General features: G+C 38.4%; 2 protein-coding genes across 2 annotated transcripts; one reads left to right on the forward strand and one right to left on the reverse strand.

The window, feature by feature from the left end:
• Nucleotides 1-8: 8 nt before the first annotated feature.
• On the forward strand, nucleotides 9-5,360 carry orai1a (ORAI calcium release-activated calcium modulator 1a). The gene is made up of 2 exons (XM_055169213.2): nucleotides 9-290; nucleotides 2,194-5,360. The coding sequence occupies exons 1-2, from the start codon at nucleotides 177-179 to the stop codon at nucleotides 2,764-2,766; spliced, it is 687 nt and encodes a 228-aa protein (XP_055025188.2). The 5' UTR covers nucleotides 9-176; the 3' UTR covers nucleotides 2,767-5,360.
• A 10,653-nt stretch (nucleotides 5,361-16,013) lies between these two features.
• Nucleotides 16,014-18,006, reverse strand: aplnra (apelin receptor a). Its single transcript, XM_055168511.2, has one exon. It carries the CDS (start codon nucleotides 17,716-17,718, stop codon nucleotides 16,636-16,638), a length of 1,083 nt encoding a protein of 360 aa, XP_055024486.2. The 5' UTR covers nucleotides 17,719-18,006; the 3' UTR covers nucleotides 16,014-16,635.
• Nucleotides 18,007-18,565: the final 559 nt, after the last annotated feature.

Below are 18,565 nucleotides of genomic sequence, written 5' to 3' on the forward strand. Positions count from 1 at the left end.
TTTCTCATGGAAGAGCAGCGTTACCGAACCGCGAATCACAAGTTAGTTATTTGGACTGAGCATGTCACATCGGTTTAAGCGGAGCCAGCGAACATACAAAGGGTAATAAAGGCGGACAAGACGACCTTAGACTCCAAAACAAGGATATTTGAAGAAACTTTTGACGTGAAAAAGCGATGAGTTTGAACGAGCATTCACTTCAAGCGCTGTCATGGAGAAAACTTTACTTGAGTCGAGCTAAACTCAAAGCGACCAGCCGGACCTCTGCTCTGCTCTCCGGATTCGCTATGGTGAGTTTGCGTCTTACTTCTTATTTGAACAAGAAACTTGCATTGTTTTGAAACCATGCGACGTTTTGTTGCCGCACTTATAACAACGCATGAAAAAAGTATGTGCGACTTCAAGCGGTGCTGGGCAGACCGATCGGCGTATGACGACAAAGTACCGCGAGAGCGATTGGAAAGCCTAGTTTTCGAATCGCTCTCGCGGTACTTGAGTCATGAGCAGACCGGTCTGCGCAGCACCAAATGAAGTCGTACACAACTACTAACTTTGTGCAAACGACACCTGTCATGAATATAAAAAACAGGGAGTGGACTTTGTCTGTCATTCAGCGCAGTGCTCTTAAACTAGACAGCACATTTAGGATGTTTTTTTTGTGGTTGATAATCCATTATTACGGTTATTGGGTCTGTGATGAACTGCTTCAGGGTTCATGGTGTTCAAGGTTACCCAGGAAGTCTGACTATAGCTATCAAAGACCCCAAAATATCTGGATAAGCCAAGCGTATGGAGAATGAATAGAGGGTATTATTGGGTTATCCTAAATTCCTTTACAGTAAAAGCTTAAATACATTGTTTTGCTATGTTAATTGTTCTGTTATAGTTCTTACTTTCCATCAAAATGCAAAGTTCCTGTTACTTATATTTTACATTTACATTTATGCATTTGGCAGATGCATTCACCCAAAGCATTGAAGTGCATTCAAGGTAGATTTATTTATCAGTGGTTGTGTTCTTGGGGATCAAACCCATGGCCATGACCTTTGTTATGCTTTACCAAGTAAGCTACAGGCACAGCCAACAGTATTACTACAATAAAATGTATTTATTTTCAAAGTAAATAAATACATGAGCAAGTCTAAAACAAAATACACTGAAGGGAATCAGATATTTTACAAAAACTGTAGTAAATGTATTTTTAGCATTAACTAAAGGTTTTTAAGTTCAGTATCATCACAGTGGCAGGTTTCCGTTTACCATCATTTCAACAGGAAATATCCTTCCTTTGACAGTGTTAAGTGAGAAACATCATTTGTGGGCCATTGCACAGTAAAGCCCATGAAGTAAGAATGTAAGCATAATGCGCTGACAGCGGTTAAAAAACATTATTGCGTCTTTGCGAACTTCAATTCTTGCAAACCCTATGCAAAATCCTTTTCCTGTGGAAGTAGCTTTTGAGGAAGAAATTTTTGCTGTTCTGCTTGTAGGTGTCTTTTTATGTTTAGATAAATGGGTGAAAGCTGTAATATTTCAGACATTGATTGTTCTGTGGTTATTATGAGACAAGGGACTTTTGCAGTACTTTACCTCACAGGAAATATAAATGGGTGAAGGAAACTGCATTTCTTCTGAAGGCTATTTATAGGCATTTCTTCTAAAGGCAACCAATTTGGCAATGAATTATTTTGTATATGTTTCCAAATCGATTTCAATTCAGTCCGCTATTGATTAGTAACCTGCTGTCACTTTAAGACCAACATGTAATGCATGGATCCAATATACTGTTACACATGTTTTCTTTCTGATTAGTTCATATTCACATAACAGACTACGTTTACGGTGATAATCGTTCAAGCCCTCCCTGAAGTAAAGCATGCACATAAAGAATTGATTTAGGGATTTTCAGAAGCCTAGTCATTTTCTCTGACACACATTTTTTTGCTGATCTGCTTTTGAATGTTGCGTGTGTGATCTGTTAAACGTGACCAAGCAAAGGTATTGAACAACTAAAACTTGTTCTGTTGGGTGTGTTTTGTGGTTTCTGCATGGTTAATGATTTGAGCTGCAGACGCAAAGGTTACAGGTTTAAACATTGTAAGGGAGTTTCTGAGATCGAGCATTTGTGTCCTCTTTAAAGGCCCCACTGTTCCTTGTATTCAGTTTCCTCTGACCTTGCTTATGTGTTTTTAGGTGGCGATGGTGGAGGCCCAGTTAGAGGAAGATTGTGAATATCCCCCTGGCTTACTGATCGCCTTCAGCGCCTGCACGACCGTTCTGGTCGCCGTCCATCTCTTTGCTCTGATGATCAGCACGTGCATCCTGCCCAACCTGGAGGCCGTCAGCAACGTCCACAACCTCAACTCCATCAAAGAGTCGCCACACGAGCAGATGCACCTCTATATCGAGCTGGCCTGGGCTTTCTCCACCGTTATCGGCACCCTCCTCTTTCTGGCCGAGGTGGTCCTTATCTGCTGGGTGAAGTTTCTTCCACTGAAAAACAAAAGTAAAATTCATCCAAATGAAACCGATTCGGATGTAAGCCCAGGGGAAGCTGCAGCGATCACCTCTACCGTTATCATGGTACCCTTCGCTTTGGTGTTTATTGTTTTCGCAGTGCATTTCTACCGTTCTCTAGTGAGCCACAAAACAGACCGGCAGTTCCAGGTGCTGGAGGCTTTGTCCAACATCACACGCCTGCAGAATGAGCTGGATCACAGGGGCGAGGCCACTAGCATGCAGCCCTCTTCAGTACATTTTGCCTAGTATGCTTTACAATTATAAGGACCGTTATCATCAGTGAATGCACACTAGGTAGTGCACATTAAGGATTTTATAAATATAGTGTCAAAATATTTTCGTTACAAAATGATACATGCTGCCTTTTTTATGTGTTTCAGTACATCAAGTATTGTGATACAAAATTTCTTCCTGTTTTTTTCCAATGCACCAAGACCTTAATATGATGGTTTTATTTTCTGTACCCTTAAATGAGAGAAGTGAAACTAAAAGATGAAAGCAATGCATTTGGTTATAAATTGATATTTACATTTGGTTCAAAATTTTTATTATATGGCTCGTTGGAATGCTTGATTCTGATTGGCCAGTTGCAACATTTGCAGGTTGTTATTCCCAGATAACAACAGCTGAAAACTAATAACACACGGTAACCCAGATGCTGCAAAGCAAAAAAGGTAAAGTTGAATGTTAACCACAATTAAATATAAATGTCTTTTAATAACATATATGACATTATATTTACAAATGATTTATCTAAATAGCCTGTTTGTAACATTTGAAAGCAGTCTTATCTTAAAACCAAAAATAAATGGGGTTTCCTTGCGGAAGGTCTGCATTCATTAAAAAGTAGCAAATAATAATATTTTAATATTCCTTACCTAACTTATGAGTTAAATAGCCGAGTAGTAAGCGGGATAGTGTACAGGCAGTCGGTTTTTTATTGCGCAATATATTCCCTATCAGTGTCATACAAGATCCTCTGCGTTACTATTTCTGTAACCGGCTGCCTATACATTATACCTTACATAATGGCCGATTGTTAAAAATAGCAGATGATCTGGGCGGATTATATCATGCACTGTAAAAATGTTATTGCGTTGGATCAAAAAGTGCCAAACCCAGTTGTTGGGTTAACCTAGAACATTTTTCTAATTGACCCAACAATGGGTTTTGAGGTTAAAACAACCCACCATTGGTTAAGTACAACCTAGCAGGTGGGTTTGTGCCTTTTTGACCTAGTGCTGGGTTTAAAATAACTCAGATGGGTTCGATTTTTTTAGATTGTGGCAGATAAACGCATCAAAACTCATCCTGCGTGATTATCTTGAATTAGGTCAAAGTGACAACAGAATTGCACTTTTTATGCTCTGCACTTTTAGGATTTCATGACACAATTTAAAACTAGAAGTAAAAAGTAAAAACTATCTATCTATTAGTATTAGTAGATGTCATTCTAAGTAGTATACAGTATCGGTACATATTTTTTGTATTGGTGCATCCCTAATTAAAACCTAAAATAATGCTATTTAGATAGAATTATTTTACTTTTAGTACGAAGACAGAAATGGCTTGCAAAATATTCTACATATTTTATTGCATGTTTTGAGTGTGTAAATACAAAATTATATTTTACAGATGCATTTTCTTTAGAAAGGTCTATGCAGAATTTTTGTAAAAAAAAAATACACTGGTAAAAGTTGTTTACACGGATTGTCTTGTGTGGAGTAGCATATTTGGTTTTTGCACATTTACAGTAAAGGTATAATATAATAGGCTTTATGCCCAGCTGCACTACTTCCTGAACTTCAGCCAGCTCCTTGTTTCCTGTCTGCCATTGTTGGACGGGCTGATTAATCCAGGTGTGTCTGATTATTGTTGTTGTGACTACTGAGGTCGGGCACGCCTGGATTGATCAGTTTGTCCGGTGGTGGCAGACAGGAAACAACTGGCTGATATTCAGGAAGTGGTGCAGCTGGGCATAAAGCCTATTGAGGAGAGAAGACATTTTTCTGCCTATTTGTGAGATACAGTGGTCCTAAAAAGCATTTCAATGTACACTTACATTATATGCATTATATAACAAAATTACAAACATCTTTCATTTTTCAACAAGTAAGCAAATCATTTTACAAATTTTGGTTTGTTAGATTATACATATAGATTATACAAATTATATCTGTTTTTTTTTCTAATTAAGAGAAAATTTGGACACTTGACTAGTTCTCAAATACAGGAACATCCTTCGGTGAAGCATGTCTGTTTCCAAGTATATAGCTTTAATCTGCAGAGTTTTTGGGATCGCTGCCTTTGCATGTTTGAATGTATAAATCTGTGTGTATATATATCTTATATATTTTGCTATACAGCTGTTGCTTAATAGGATTTGTATTATATGGATAATTATGCATACTTGTGTCCTTTAAACCTGTAATCTGCCACTAAAGGATACTGTATGGTTGAGAGTACTGGCTTCAGCCACATAAACTGGAAAGATTAACTGGTACTCCAAACATTTTGACATGTGATTTAAGTTTTGTGTGTTATTTCCTGGGAGTTTGCATTTGTACAGGGCTTTGCTAATGAAAATGGAAATGCAACACATTTTTGGTATTGTAACTTCAGTGAATCCTTTTATGTGAACATATAAGCTGCTAATCTTTGCCATTTTAATGCCACATTTAATGGTGGGTAAATTAGTCTGCACACCAGGTCTGGGAAACAAAACTTCATTATTAATTGGCTGCAGCATGTGGTGCAATGGCTTCTTTCTAGCAGTCTCACAACTTTATGGTCAGGTACTTTAAATTAAGAATGATAAAATAAAAATATACAAAATGTGACTCTTGTATTGTGTAAGAACGTTTGAGAGGACTGAGTGCAATATTCACAAAGGGTATTAAGTACAAATGGATATTAATACAATTTTCCATAAGTGTTTTTGAGTTTAGTCAAGTCAGAATTTGCCAAAAAGTTTAGATGGATTTATGAGAGTACTTAAGGCCATTTTTTAACACTAAATAAACACATTTTATGTGTTATCGGCATACTTTAGTAATAGATACCCACCCCAAAACTATAGAAAGTTTGTTTAGAACCAGATTGTGGGGCTAACTAAAGTATCTTGCAGCATAACATGTTACTGAAGTGTATTTTGCTGGCAAGTAAATATGTAACCACTAGGGAGTTCAGTAGACTTTACTTCAAACAAATGTAACTGAACACCAAGCATGATCAAGGTTTAATGGAATCGTGCGCCACCCGGAGGACAAAAACGGCGCTTTTCATATCAAAAGTGTTGCAGTCAATTGAGAGTGAGGAGTCACGTGCCGATTTGGGCGGAGTTTGGGCCGGTCGGCCATGATGGTAGGAGACGCTGTCGGTTGCCAGAGGCAACTTCACAGAGGCGCGACTTCCAAAGCTCTTAATTTATTATTTCGGCAGGACAGAGACGATCTACAAATACGATAAAGAAAAAGGAATAAAGCAATGCAAAAAGATAAGGCTAAAGAAAGGGACCTTACAGGAACAAGCTCACAAACAGCGTTGTACTGGCAAAGGTAACTTAAGTTTCTTCACACGCGTTTGTGTATTGTAATTACAATGCATTTAGCCGACACTTCTTGACCAAAATGACAAAGTAATTAACTGCGACGGTTTCTAAACACGAGATGTCCAATGTACACAAACGTTTCCAACATGTTGTGATGTAGAATATTTAGGTATTTAGTTGTAATTTGATTTTAGCCCAATGCCACTGTTGTAACTTTACCAGGTTTTTGTGTTGTGGGCTGCAAAGTGCCTATGGTCGTTATATGTGTGATTGCAAGAGGTAAATGATTAAAGATTAAAGCCATTAACAGTGTGGGTAACACTTTACTTGAAGGGGTGTGCATAAGACTGACATAAAACCTTCATAATTATTAGGACATGACACATGTCATGAATATAAAGGATGTTTTATGCATGTTTATGACAATTGCAAGTGTCGTTCGTTCAATTATGACATTTTTAATGCAAATATGCCATTGCTTGAGATGTCTTTGTTATGCATAATGGTGTCTTCATTTCGGTAACCTAAAAAACTGTATTCCATTGTTCGTATGTTTTCCATATATATCATGTGAGGTACTGGAGCAGTTTTTAACGCAGCAGTAACTGCGAGGCATGGTAAAACAGTGTAGAATTGCGAAAAACTACTCTACTACGGAGCTAAGAACACACGTAAACAATCATGTTCTGCCGCCGGAATCCTGCCAACATGGCGGAAAGGGGGAGGGGCTCTGTACCATGACGACAGCTCCTCACTCTCAATACAGTAGACATTACCATAAACATATGTTTAGGAACTTATTTTTCATTAAACAAAATGCATTAAATTTAAAGGGGACATACCATGAAAATCTGTCTTTTCCATTTTTAAATGCTATACTTGGGTCCCCAGTGCTTCTTTAACCTAGAATGTGAAAAAAGCTCAACCCAGGAACTTAGTTTTGGTAAAACATTCTCTCCGATCATGTGTTAAAATAGGTCATTAAAATTTGGCTCCCCTTGTGATGTCAGAAGGGGATAATACTGGCCCTTAATCTGCAGTATCCAACCACAGCACTGTCTTTTAATACAGAGACCAGGGGCCTCATTTATAAAACTGTGTGGAGGATCCTTACTAAAAGTCTATGTACGCAGAAAAGCCAAAAATGGCACACGCCAAAAATATTAAGAATTATAAAACCAAGCAATGTTCCCTTTATAAATCACACATCACCTGCAAGTGTGCGTACATGAATCATCCTCAGATCCCACTCTGCAAGCCCATATTCCCATTTTTTTTATAAATCACACGCTTTATAAATGAGACCCCAGCTCATTTGCATTTAAAATGACACACCCAAAAACAGCAAATTTTTGCTCACACCTACAAAGTAGCAATTTAAACATGCTATAATAAATTATCTATATGGTATTTCGAGCTAGAATTTATGTACTATGGGGACACCAAAGATTTATTTGACATATTAAAAAGTCTTGTGAAATGTCCCATTTAAAAGGTTTTAGAGGACATTCAGGATTTAGTTGCATTTACTGCAAAAAAAAAAAAAAAAAAAAAAATATATATATATATATATATATATATATATATATATATATATATATATATATATATATATATATCAAGGATTTTTGGAAACAAAAAGAAACCACTGAAAAACACTAAATGCATAGTTTGCTCTTTTGTTAGACGTTTTTGTTGCAATTTTTATTGCAGAAAAGATTTATTGCCATTTGCTGATGTGTGCCAGGAAATTAAACAAATCACTGTAAATATAAATCTTTATTTTTTTACATTAACTGAAAATATTACAAAAATGAAATGAAATAAAAAATCCAGAAAGGGTAATTAAATTTAATTAGAAATATAAAATACTAGTCAGCTTGTTATACCAGCTTGTGTCAACAGATGGCGGCGTTGATCAGGTTCATATATGGCAAGACAACTAAAATATCTCAGCACCCTATATGTTGGAACTAAGGCCATGTAGACAAAAATTCCAATGAAAATGAATTTACAGCTGTAATTTGTATAGTAATATGTGTTAATAACAATGAAAAGCTTCCGCTGTCAAACAGTATTCGTCTGAAGCATCCTCTTCAGATATTAGTACATAAATATAAATGAAAATCTTTAGCATCATTCGATGATACTATGTAATGATAGATTTAATAATTGTTTTATCTATGATTTGCTAAGACCTTGCTGGAGGTGAGTATGGGTTTATGCACTGTAAAAAATGCAGCATGAAGCTAAAACAACTTTGTTTCGAATCTCAATTCAACCTACTACTTTTGACCTCTGATAAGTTGACATAACTTATAAAAACAAGTTGAAATTGTTTAGTTTAATTTGTTAAGTTAAAGTAACATAACAACATTTACAGTGTGAGTACATCATTGCTCAGTTGCATAGACCTGAAAAAGATGCCGAGGGTGATCAGTGATGTCTCTGTTAACTTAAGCGTGACTATGTTGGTATGCTGCTTTGCTTTCCAAGACCTCCATAGAGGATCATATCTCTCTCTCTCTCTCTCTCTCTCTCTCTCTCTCTCTCTCTCTCTCTCCCTCTCTCTCTCTCTCTATTTGCTCACTTCCCGCCTCTTTGTAGCTTTGATGGGGTGCCATGTATCTCTCACACTGGAGGTCTTTTCATTTGGAGCACCTGTCGGGAGGAAGCAGGGATGGCGGTTTGTTGTTGCAGGCAGTGAATTCACAGCAACAGCCAGATGAGACAGAAGTGTGTGTCTGTTTGTGTGTGTGGAAAGAGGTGAGAGGTAGATGGTCATTTTTAGACTGATGGTGCTGCACTTGGACTGAATCTCTGTTAGGTTGACCAACATGTTTCACCTTCTCTGCAGACCACACACATTCACTCAAGTCATTCAAACCTGTGTATACACAAAATTAGAGTTGTTAAACAACATTTGTCATTGATCAAAAGGGAGACTATTGCTCTGTTCCAAAAGCATCAAACTATCATCGTAGGCATCATATTAATGCATCAGACAAATATTTATGCATCACATAGATCTTACATGGAAAAGCAATGCGGGGGGATTTCAGTAAGTTATTCAGTAATTAATTAAGCAAGTTAAATTTTGTTAATAAATAATACAAAAAACATTACTGATGTGCATTTTAAGGCAAAACAATGGCAATGACATTATGATGTTAAGATATGCCAGTGCAAGATGTTTTTAAATTAAGGCAGCTCAAACATGCATTTCAATCTGGGACAAAGATAAGCATGTCCGGGGCGGTTTCCCAGACAGGGATTCTTAGATTAAAATAAATGTTAAAACTGAAAACAACTTGCACTGACATTATCTTAAAATATATCAGTGCTCGTTGTTTTTCCTCAAAACGCACACAAGTAATATTTTTATTAAAACTAGTTATAATTAAACTAAGGCCTAGTCCTGATTTAAGCTAATCTCCGTCTGGGAAACCACCCATAATGTTTGAAGCAAAATATAATTATTTTACCCAATATTTGCATGCTATATTATTTTTTATGCCCTATTAAAGTTTCACATGTTAAAGTCAAAGTCACACTGCCTGTGTGGACAGTGGTAAGGTATGGTCCTTTATGTATTTAAACAGAGTATAAAAAAGCAGAATAATGCAATAACACAATTTTTTTTGTCTGAACACCTGTACACGAACGTGTGTTGGAGAGTGTGAGGCCGGATCTGGATGTAGGGACGACTCATCCTTCCTCCTGGAGTTACAAAGAGGTCGTTTAGGTGCCCGTGAGAGGATGGCATTGTGTGGGCCGACCGTCCCTGGCTGCCCGTTTGAGAGCTAAATGATTCTGCTGTCACTGCCAGTCCAGCTGGGCACTCGTATACACACACACACACACGCATAAATGCACTATATCCTCCCGCCTAAATTAACATCGGATGCTAGTTCATCTCCCAGTGCAGAGGAGAAGAGAGACACACTGTGGTAATTCCCATCATTCACGTTGCGTTCAATCTGTCAAGGGATCGAAACATCTTTTCTTTAAGGTGACAGTGTATCCACAAAATATGTTTAATCATATAATCATTTATAAACTCCATTCCAACCCCATTTGATCTTTACTTTAATGTGAAACACAACAATGTGTTTTTCCCCATACAATGACGTAATTTGTGTGCTCTTTTAAATACATTTCACCTCACGCAAATTCATACAAATGTATGCATCAATGAATTCCAGTGAGGCTTAACTGGATACCTACTGGTCACCATTTACTCATTAAGGACAACAGCAGCTTGCGCTTTCTGACCACTCCAACTGCACTGAAAAAACAAAAGTTTTTTATTTTACTTTACTAATCTTTTTTGTTTAAATGTAGCTTAGTTAAATTGGTTGCAACCACTTACCTTAAAAAATTGAGTATATTGAATGAATCATTTTTTTCAATGTGTGTTAAACACAAAAATAAAAGTAATATGGAACGATTGAATTTGTCTTTTTAACATTGTAAGTCATTGGATCCTGACCTAGTTGTAGCATCCTGAGGAAACAATATGTTTAATCTATAAAAAAAAACACAATGAGGGGAAGAACGGACTGTTCATGGGGCATCACAAACTTACTCCTCCTCATCTTATAACATTGACTACATGCAAATAACATTCAAAGGAGCTGATGTAATTGTATGGTCTGGGTACTGTAAACACTGTACAAACTGTAGAGCATTGCATTAGCAATGCAAAGCTTGTGTGAATAGCCACTACATATAAGTCACTTTGGATAGACGCATCTCTCTCAAATGCCTAAAATGTAATTCCTGTTGGTGTAGTCATATTAAATATTTGTACTTAATTGTACATCAGTCTGAGTTTTTAATTACTTGGCAAAATATTTTTATGTGTGGCTTATTCTTACATTCTTCTTTTTATTATTAGACAAACAATACTGACCACAAGCATTTTTAGTATTGCTTTAGTGTTCCTAGGAAAACGTCACATCTTTGAATGCAAAATGACTGAAAACAAGTTTAGTCAGCTTTTGTTAGCATTTGAATTGAGGGGCCACATTGGTCTTTGTCTGATCTGAATTCACAAATAGACAGGTTTGGTCATCTCTAGGTGTGGTCAGTCTCTGGAGTTGAGTTGTAAAGACTCACTTTTACTTTGGTTTTCACATTGTGTAACAGGATCATCAACATCAGGTGGATGTGTGTATTGGTTGTCTCCTCTATTAGTGGATATCACTATGACAAATCTCTGTTTTAACAGAACAAGATCATACAAAAATTGTGTTCTAACCCTGAAAAACTTAATAAAGCAGGTTTGACCCCGTAGACTTGCCATACAAGCTTAGACAGTAAACAGATGCTGTACAGCTGAAGCCAAATATGAATTCATGAATGAAAGATTTCAGACACCTGTGTAAAGAGAGTGTGCGCTCATGAATAGAGCTTGTTAAAAACGGTTGAAATACACGCAATAGTTCTGCATGAACACATACACAAGAAACACAGAAACAGCACCCACACAAAAATATTTCTGTAAAATACTGTATACACATTTTGAGAGACTTTTTTTGACTTGGAAATGTTGGATTTGGTGATATATGCTCATCTAAATTAAATTTTATATAACAGTCTATAACATAAAATTTTTTTTAACCACAAATCATTAAATGCAAACACTACCAAAACAAAAGTATCAGTTTTAAGATAAAGTATACACACTCTCAGAAATAAAGGTACAAGAAGGTACAAAAGTTGTCACTGGAGCTTTTCAAAAAGTACACTTTTGTACCTAAAAGGTGCATATGGGTACCTCAAAGGCATTGTTACCTTAGGGGTGGGGAACCTCCTGCCTTAGAGGTACAGTACATACTGGTACCTCAAATATACATAAAGTATCTGTACCTAAATGGTACATATTAGGACCTTTTTAAAAGGTACCGTCCCAGTGACAGCTTTTGTACCTTTTTTCTGAGATTTTACCATCATTTCTGGACAAACTGTATACGTTGTAGATACCTTGAAATACCGTAAAAAAGATTTGAAAATAGTAAGTTACCTGTTTGTCCTAAAATTTTTGAGTTCATTCAACTTAAAAATATTAGCTGACTCAAAAAAGTTGAGTACAATTGTAAAAAGTGTCAACTTTTTAAGGCAATCAGGTTACTTGATGATACCATTTAAAAAGACCCTAATATGTACCATTTAGGTATAAATATGAACCTTTGAGGTACTAACTTGCACTCTTCAGGCACAAAGGTGTACTTTTTGGTACCACCCCAGTGACAGCTTTGTACCCTTTTTTCTGATATTTATTTGTGTCCATGAAATTCAGCTTTTTAACGTGCCTTGAGCACGAATGTCTTTTTCGTGTCATTTTATGTTTTGTTTTCTCATTGTTTTTTTTTTTATATTTTAAAATCATTGTCGCTTGGGGTTGGGGTTAAATTTGGGGTTTGAGTTAGGATGCACTTTTATATATTGGTTTCTACATGTTTTTCTTCTTTTAAAACTATTCTCAACTGGAGTTGGGGTTTGGATGTCTAAAAATGTAACAGAAAGTGATTCTAACCCAAAGCAACAACTATACATAAAATGACACAAAAAAGAAAGTCGTGACCACGACCACGAAAAACTATTTATAGAAATTCGTGCAAGTGACACGAGCTGAATTTCGTGCCATGGACATGAATAAATTAATCAAGTTTTTTGTGACTATAACACAGTGGCAGCTCGTGACTGCTCATCTTAGGGGCGCTAATTCAAAATAAGTGTTCGGAGTGTCGATCATGTGTTTTGTCAAAATAAGTGCCTGCTGCACACGCGTCAAAATCGTTTATGATAATAGAGACGCTCACGTTCACAAAATACACGCAAGACACTCCCTTAACAGTAAACTCTGATTACGCATGAAATTATGCGAGTATCTGGCAACCGCGAGCATCTCTTTTATCATAAACCCTCAGACGTGTCTGCAGCAGGCACTTATTTTGACAAGACACGTGATGCACATAGGATATCTCGATGCGCAGAACACATATTTTGAAATTACGAACCACACACGACGAACTACATAAATGTTGTGACGAACTACGCATCGAGCACCCTTGAAAAAAGAAGTCACCGGCCCCCACTGGTATAGACCGTTTCAGCAGTAACAACATAAACAAGCAGCTGTCGCGGTCCGCACGTAACTTCCGGTAAACTCCGCCAAGAATAAATAACAACAAAGTTCTTTAAACGTAGTTTATTTATATAACAAGCAAAAAAACACTGGAAAACCAAAACATTTGTTATTTTCGACGAGGCATTTTTTTCAAGAGATCAGTTTAGCAACTAGTCAGACCATTAAAAAAATGAAACTGGAAGTAAGGTTCGGATCCAGACGTTTATCATGTGCGTCCAATTAAACTGTCTATAACACGACTTTCCGTGAGATCATGTTGCGAAAAGAAGACAAAAATGACAATACAAAAATAATGAACCTGCAATATAAAAAATTTATTTAGGACTCATCTGGTTTTGTTTAGACAATCACAAAGGATTTATCTGTAAGAAACTTTAAGAAATCATATATATTCTTAGTTTCCCAGACTAATCTCTGTCAAACTGACAGAGTTGTACAGCACGTATGTCAAATTTTCTGTCACACAGTAAAGGGAAACCTTAGAAGTCCTACTTTAACTTGTATTTCAATGTGCGTCTTTCATCAAATCTCTGCTCAGTATGGCCTCTGTGTTTTGATAAGAGGCTTCATTGTGAAGTCTAGCGTAGGCTGGATGTATTGAGTAGTAAACTTTACTCTCACGGTATCTGTCGTTCTGTGTGTGTGTTTGCAGTGGAAACAATTGATGTCTGCCTGTCCTTAAAAGTGGAAGAGAACTCAACATGACAGCCGGATTAGGTTTGACAACGCTTAATAAAATTTCACAGCAGAATAACCACCCCACACACATACCTTACCCGAATATACACAAAAAACAACGTGATACACCAGGAGTTACAAAAAATAATGCGTTCAAGCTTATAACTACACATGAATATCTAGTCAACCGTTTAGAGTGAGTTTGTGCATATAGTAACCCAATTTCCCAAGTGATTGTAAACCAGTGATGGAACCCACCTGTTAAGAAATAGGGTCTGTTATTGAGGGTCAGTAATGATGACAGACGCTTTGCATTTGTGCTCTTTATTATGAATGTTAACAGCTGGGAAACACACACATGCACATTTATCATAATCTATTTTCTCTGGAATGCTGTTAATGGTTTATAAAGCTCTGTATACACACGCTACCTCAGCACCTGCTGCAGTGCAGTTTTCAGGAGGCGATAGCTTCATTCTGTATTTTTGCATCTGGGTATCTGACCAAACAATGCAATAATGCTTTTGTGGACCATAGTATGTATGGAAATGATAATGATTAACACGTTTGGCCTGCCGTTCACAACTGAAGGTTGCAAACATGACACTTATTTCCCGCTGGACCTAATTAATGAGATAAAAGTGGGGTCGGGTAGCGGATGGATGCCAAAACAACTGTTGAGGGAGTGAGAAAATGAGCGTTGTGATTGGCAGGATAAAACAAGCATGTGCCAAATAAGCTCATGTCTGATTGAGTTATTTAAAGGTAATCATGTTAGATGTATGTCATATTGTAACCTATACACACCATGCAATTTTTTACAATTTGTCCTTTTTCTCATCCTGATGAGTCTCCGTATGGCATATTTTAATGTTATTTGCTCTTTTTTGATGGATGCAACTGGTTATCTTGATTTATTAATGCACTATCGTTCATTTAAGAGGTAATTTGAAAGAGTTTGCAATGCAATTCACTGTTATGCATCATATTGTAATAATAGATTATTTCTAGTTGGTTTGGCTTAGCAAGTTTAAATAAACATGATGGTTTCAGTGTATCACTCGTGTCTACATTTAAGATGAACTGTCACAAACCATGAATATGGTACATTGGCGATTTCTGGACTTGAGCTTCATGTTTTCTAAGATGACGTTTATCAAGCTAATGAGATTACCCCATAATATCTCTTTCCCAGACAGTGTGTCTGCCAAAAACAATCTGCTCATATTTATCACAGGAACTCACAGGGGTTATCAACAAGTGCTCAAGTTCACAGTCAAACTCACTCTGTGTTTATTCACACTTGTTTGGTCTTACTTGCCCCCCACCGCCCCCTTTGATCTCCATGTGCCTGGGTCCTATTGGTTGTGTTGTTGCTGGCTTGTGTGACTCTCTTCTTTAACGGTCATTTCTTTTAAAGAAACGCCATTTGCCGTGTGAGAACAAAGCATTAGCTGTACGCTATACAAACATGATGTCCATACTGTTTGATTTTTTATAGGGTCATGGAGCCTCACTATGTCACGTCTCCATCTATTAGTATGCATGTATGATTCAGTCTTGTAAGACTGGTCTGTGATGGGTGGTCCTCCCACCTGTCGCACCGGTTTCTGTTTAATTGATTAGATATTTAAGTGGGTTTGAAAGTTACATCACCAACCCATGTCTGATGAAACGTTACCTGTTGCACTTTGTGCATCTCCATGAACCAAAACTCTTCATGCAAACACTTATAATATAAATATAGTTACATATGAACTAGTATGTTGCACACACACCAATGCATATGCATAATCACGTGAAATGACGCTAAGACGGTGTTGTATTCAAGTCATATATTTAATAGAGTAGCAGTAGTTAGTTACAGAAATTTGAAAAAATATAACACGTGACTTCATGTATATTTTATATATTCATGTACCCCACCCCCCATTCATTCCCTGTCTCCAATTGTCTTCCTTTTTTCCTAGAGACATTTGTCAGGAGCCATCTGTCTGTCTGCTCCCCCCAACCCTGTCTGCGCTTTTAACTATCTTATCAAACAGCATCAACTTTGCATTAGCAAACACACAAAATCTTTCATCCAAAAACACACATTTACACCAGAGATTTTGATAACAAAAATTATAATTTTATCTTTTCTTAACAAGTGCTACAGATACTGAACACATTTCCGACACATTGCAAATAAGCCGAAAAAATTGTATGAAAATACTGTACAATTTGCATCTTTACACCAGTGTATACAGGCTTCGCACACTCTCACAGCAGTACAAGCACAAGTTCATCCTCAGTCAGTGCAGCATCATTGTGCTTCAGACAACGTTTGGAAGTTACAGTAACTTTTTTTTGTTTACAGGGAAGAAAATTCACCTCCTTTTGTTTGCTTGCATGGTTCTGTGCGTGCATGTTTTTGAGTGTGAGGAGCGTGACGGCAAACATAAACAGAGACACAGGCACATTATCCAGCATTCTCTTCAGCAACTCATCCATGAATACAGTAGAGTACACAAAACTATGAATGTGTTATTTACAAGCACAGAACAATATGTTCTCCAAGTCCATTTTTATTAGTTCATAACCACTGGCATTCTTCTCCTTAAACCCCAATGTCCTGCTCAACATCTCCTTTAATGCCGAGGGGGTCACAACAGGCAAAACGGACCAGCCGTCATGTAGATTCAACTCCCAACCCAGTGTGTTCTCCAATTTTCTTCTACTTATGCATCTTTCACACTTTGGTGGCCAGTGACTGCACCTCAGACTTCTGAGTCTGAGCGCTGAGGGTCGAAGACATGGAGCTCATGTGACCATGCATGGCCTTCTTCAGGTTCAGCAGACACAGGCACTGCGAGCGAAAGCGCAGGTCGAAGAACGCATAGAGGAACGGGTTGAGGCAGCTGTTGACGTACGCCAGGCATGTGGCATACGGATGGGCCAAAAGCAAGAAGTGGAGAAAGCCGCACGAGGTGGGTGCCAAGTCCAGGTAAGACAGGGCGTCCATGCTCTTTAGCACGTGAAAGGGTGTCCAGCAGAAAGCGAAGACCACAACAAGCGTAGTGATGATCTTGAGGAGACGCCTTTTCTTCTGGTCTTCCTTCCTCAGGTGGCTGAAATGCCGGGTGACCGTGCAGCCGATGAAGCAATAACAGACGGTCATGGCCAAGAAGGGCAGCAGGAAACCCAAGGCGGAGGATGAGAGGCTCAGTCCAGCGATCCACAGGTATTCGTGATGCTGATTCATAGTGACCATGCTGAAGTCCATTGCGCAGGTGGTGCGGTTGCTCCCAGCATCGTCCACCGTGGTGCGAAACAGGAGGGTGGGCACGGCCAGCAGACATGACAGGAACCAAATGGCACCCAGCGATGCCAGCATGGTGCCACGGGATCTGAGTCGACCGCTGGACAGTGAGTGGACGATGGCGAGGTAGCGGTCAAAACTCAGACACGTCAGGCAGAAAACACTCGCGTACATGTTGACAAGCACCACATAGCTGCTGATTTTGCAGAGGGCAACGCCAAACGGCCAGTGGTAGCCGAGCGCGGTGTACACCGCCCACAGAGGCAGCGTGATGACGAACGTCAGGTCCGCCAGCGCCAGGTTACCGATGTAAACGTCCGCCGCGCGCCGTTTGGATTTCGCGCGCCAGACGGTGAAGATAACCACGCCGTTACCGGAAAGCCCAAGGATGAAAATCAGCATGTAAAGGACGGGGATGAGAGAGTACGACGGCTCCCACTCCGAGTAGTCGCATGCCGTCTCATTATCTTCATAGTAATCGTAAGTGTCCGTGTATTCCGGTGTTGACTCCATTTGGTGTCGGTACTTCAATTTTAAGTCTTAAAACCCACAAACTCGATTTCTTTCGTACTTTATCCAAAAGCCAGCTTCTGTATTGAGTTAAGTGAAAAAGTTAGTTTTTTCCCTTAAAATAAAGCAGAGTCTAAGCAGGCTGAGGTAAATCTGAGGTAAATCTCTCCTCACTGGCAGCTAGCATAAACGCGTCTGTGCGAGGGAGAGGAGCGCCCTGTCTTTTTAAACTCCGGACTTCTCACCCCTCCCTCCCTCTGGACCCGTATATCGGACCCCCTTATCTCAGCCCCCCCAAACACACACAGACACACACTCCCACCCACCACGGCACACCACCAGCCCCCCAGTCACACGGCAGGAGCGAGTGCGTGTCAACAAAGTGGGCTCAGCTCTTGTTTTTCTTCATAATGAAAAAGTAATGGCTCGCTCCCCTTTCAAGTTAGATTTAACTAAACTTTTATGACAGAAGATGTTTTTGCGTCACGTCTCATTAGCGACACTGTCTTAAAATGAAAGGAAACACAACACAATCAGCCCTATAATTTGAACTGATGTAGTCCTGGTTGTGGTTAATGGTTTCCCACACCCGTGTACAATTGTTCATTTACGTCAAGCAGACCGAATCATCCACATCATAAAATGTTTGCAATAATGTTGATACACTATTTAATTTATAGTTGTATCTTTTTTCTTATTGTCTGTAATTGAAGTGTAAATCTGGCTACTTGACACTAAATTAAATGGAAGTAAACTAATTTCAACATGGCAAGCCTGAACAGGTTTTAGACAGGTTTCCCAGTGAAACCAGAGCCTTGAAGCAAATTATAATGTTAAAGAGGCACTGCTC

Source organism: Misgurnus anguillicaudatus, chromosome 5 (genome assembly GCF_027580225.2).
Source record: "Misgurnus anguillicaudatus chromosome 5, ASM2758022v2, whole genome shotgun sequence".
Lineage (NCBI taxonomy): Eukaryota > Metazoa > Chordata > Actinopteri > Cypriniformes > Cobitidae > Misgurnus > Misgurnus anguillicaudatus.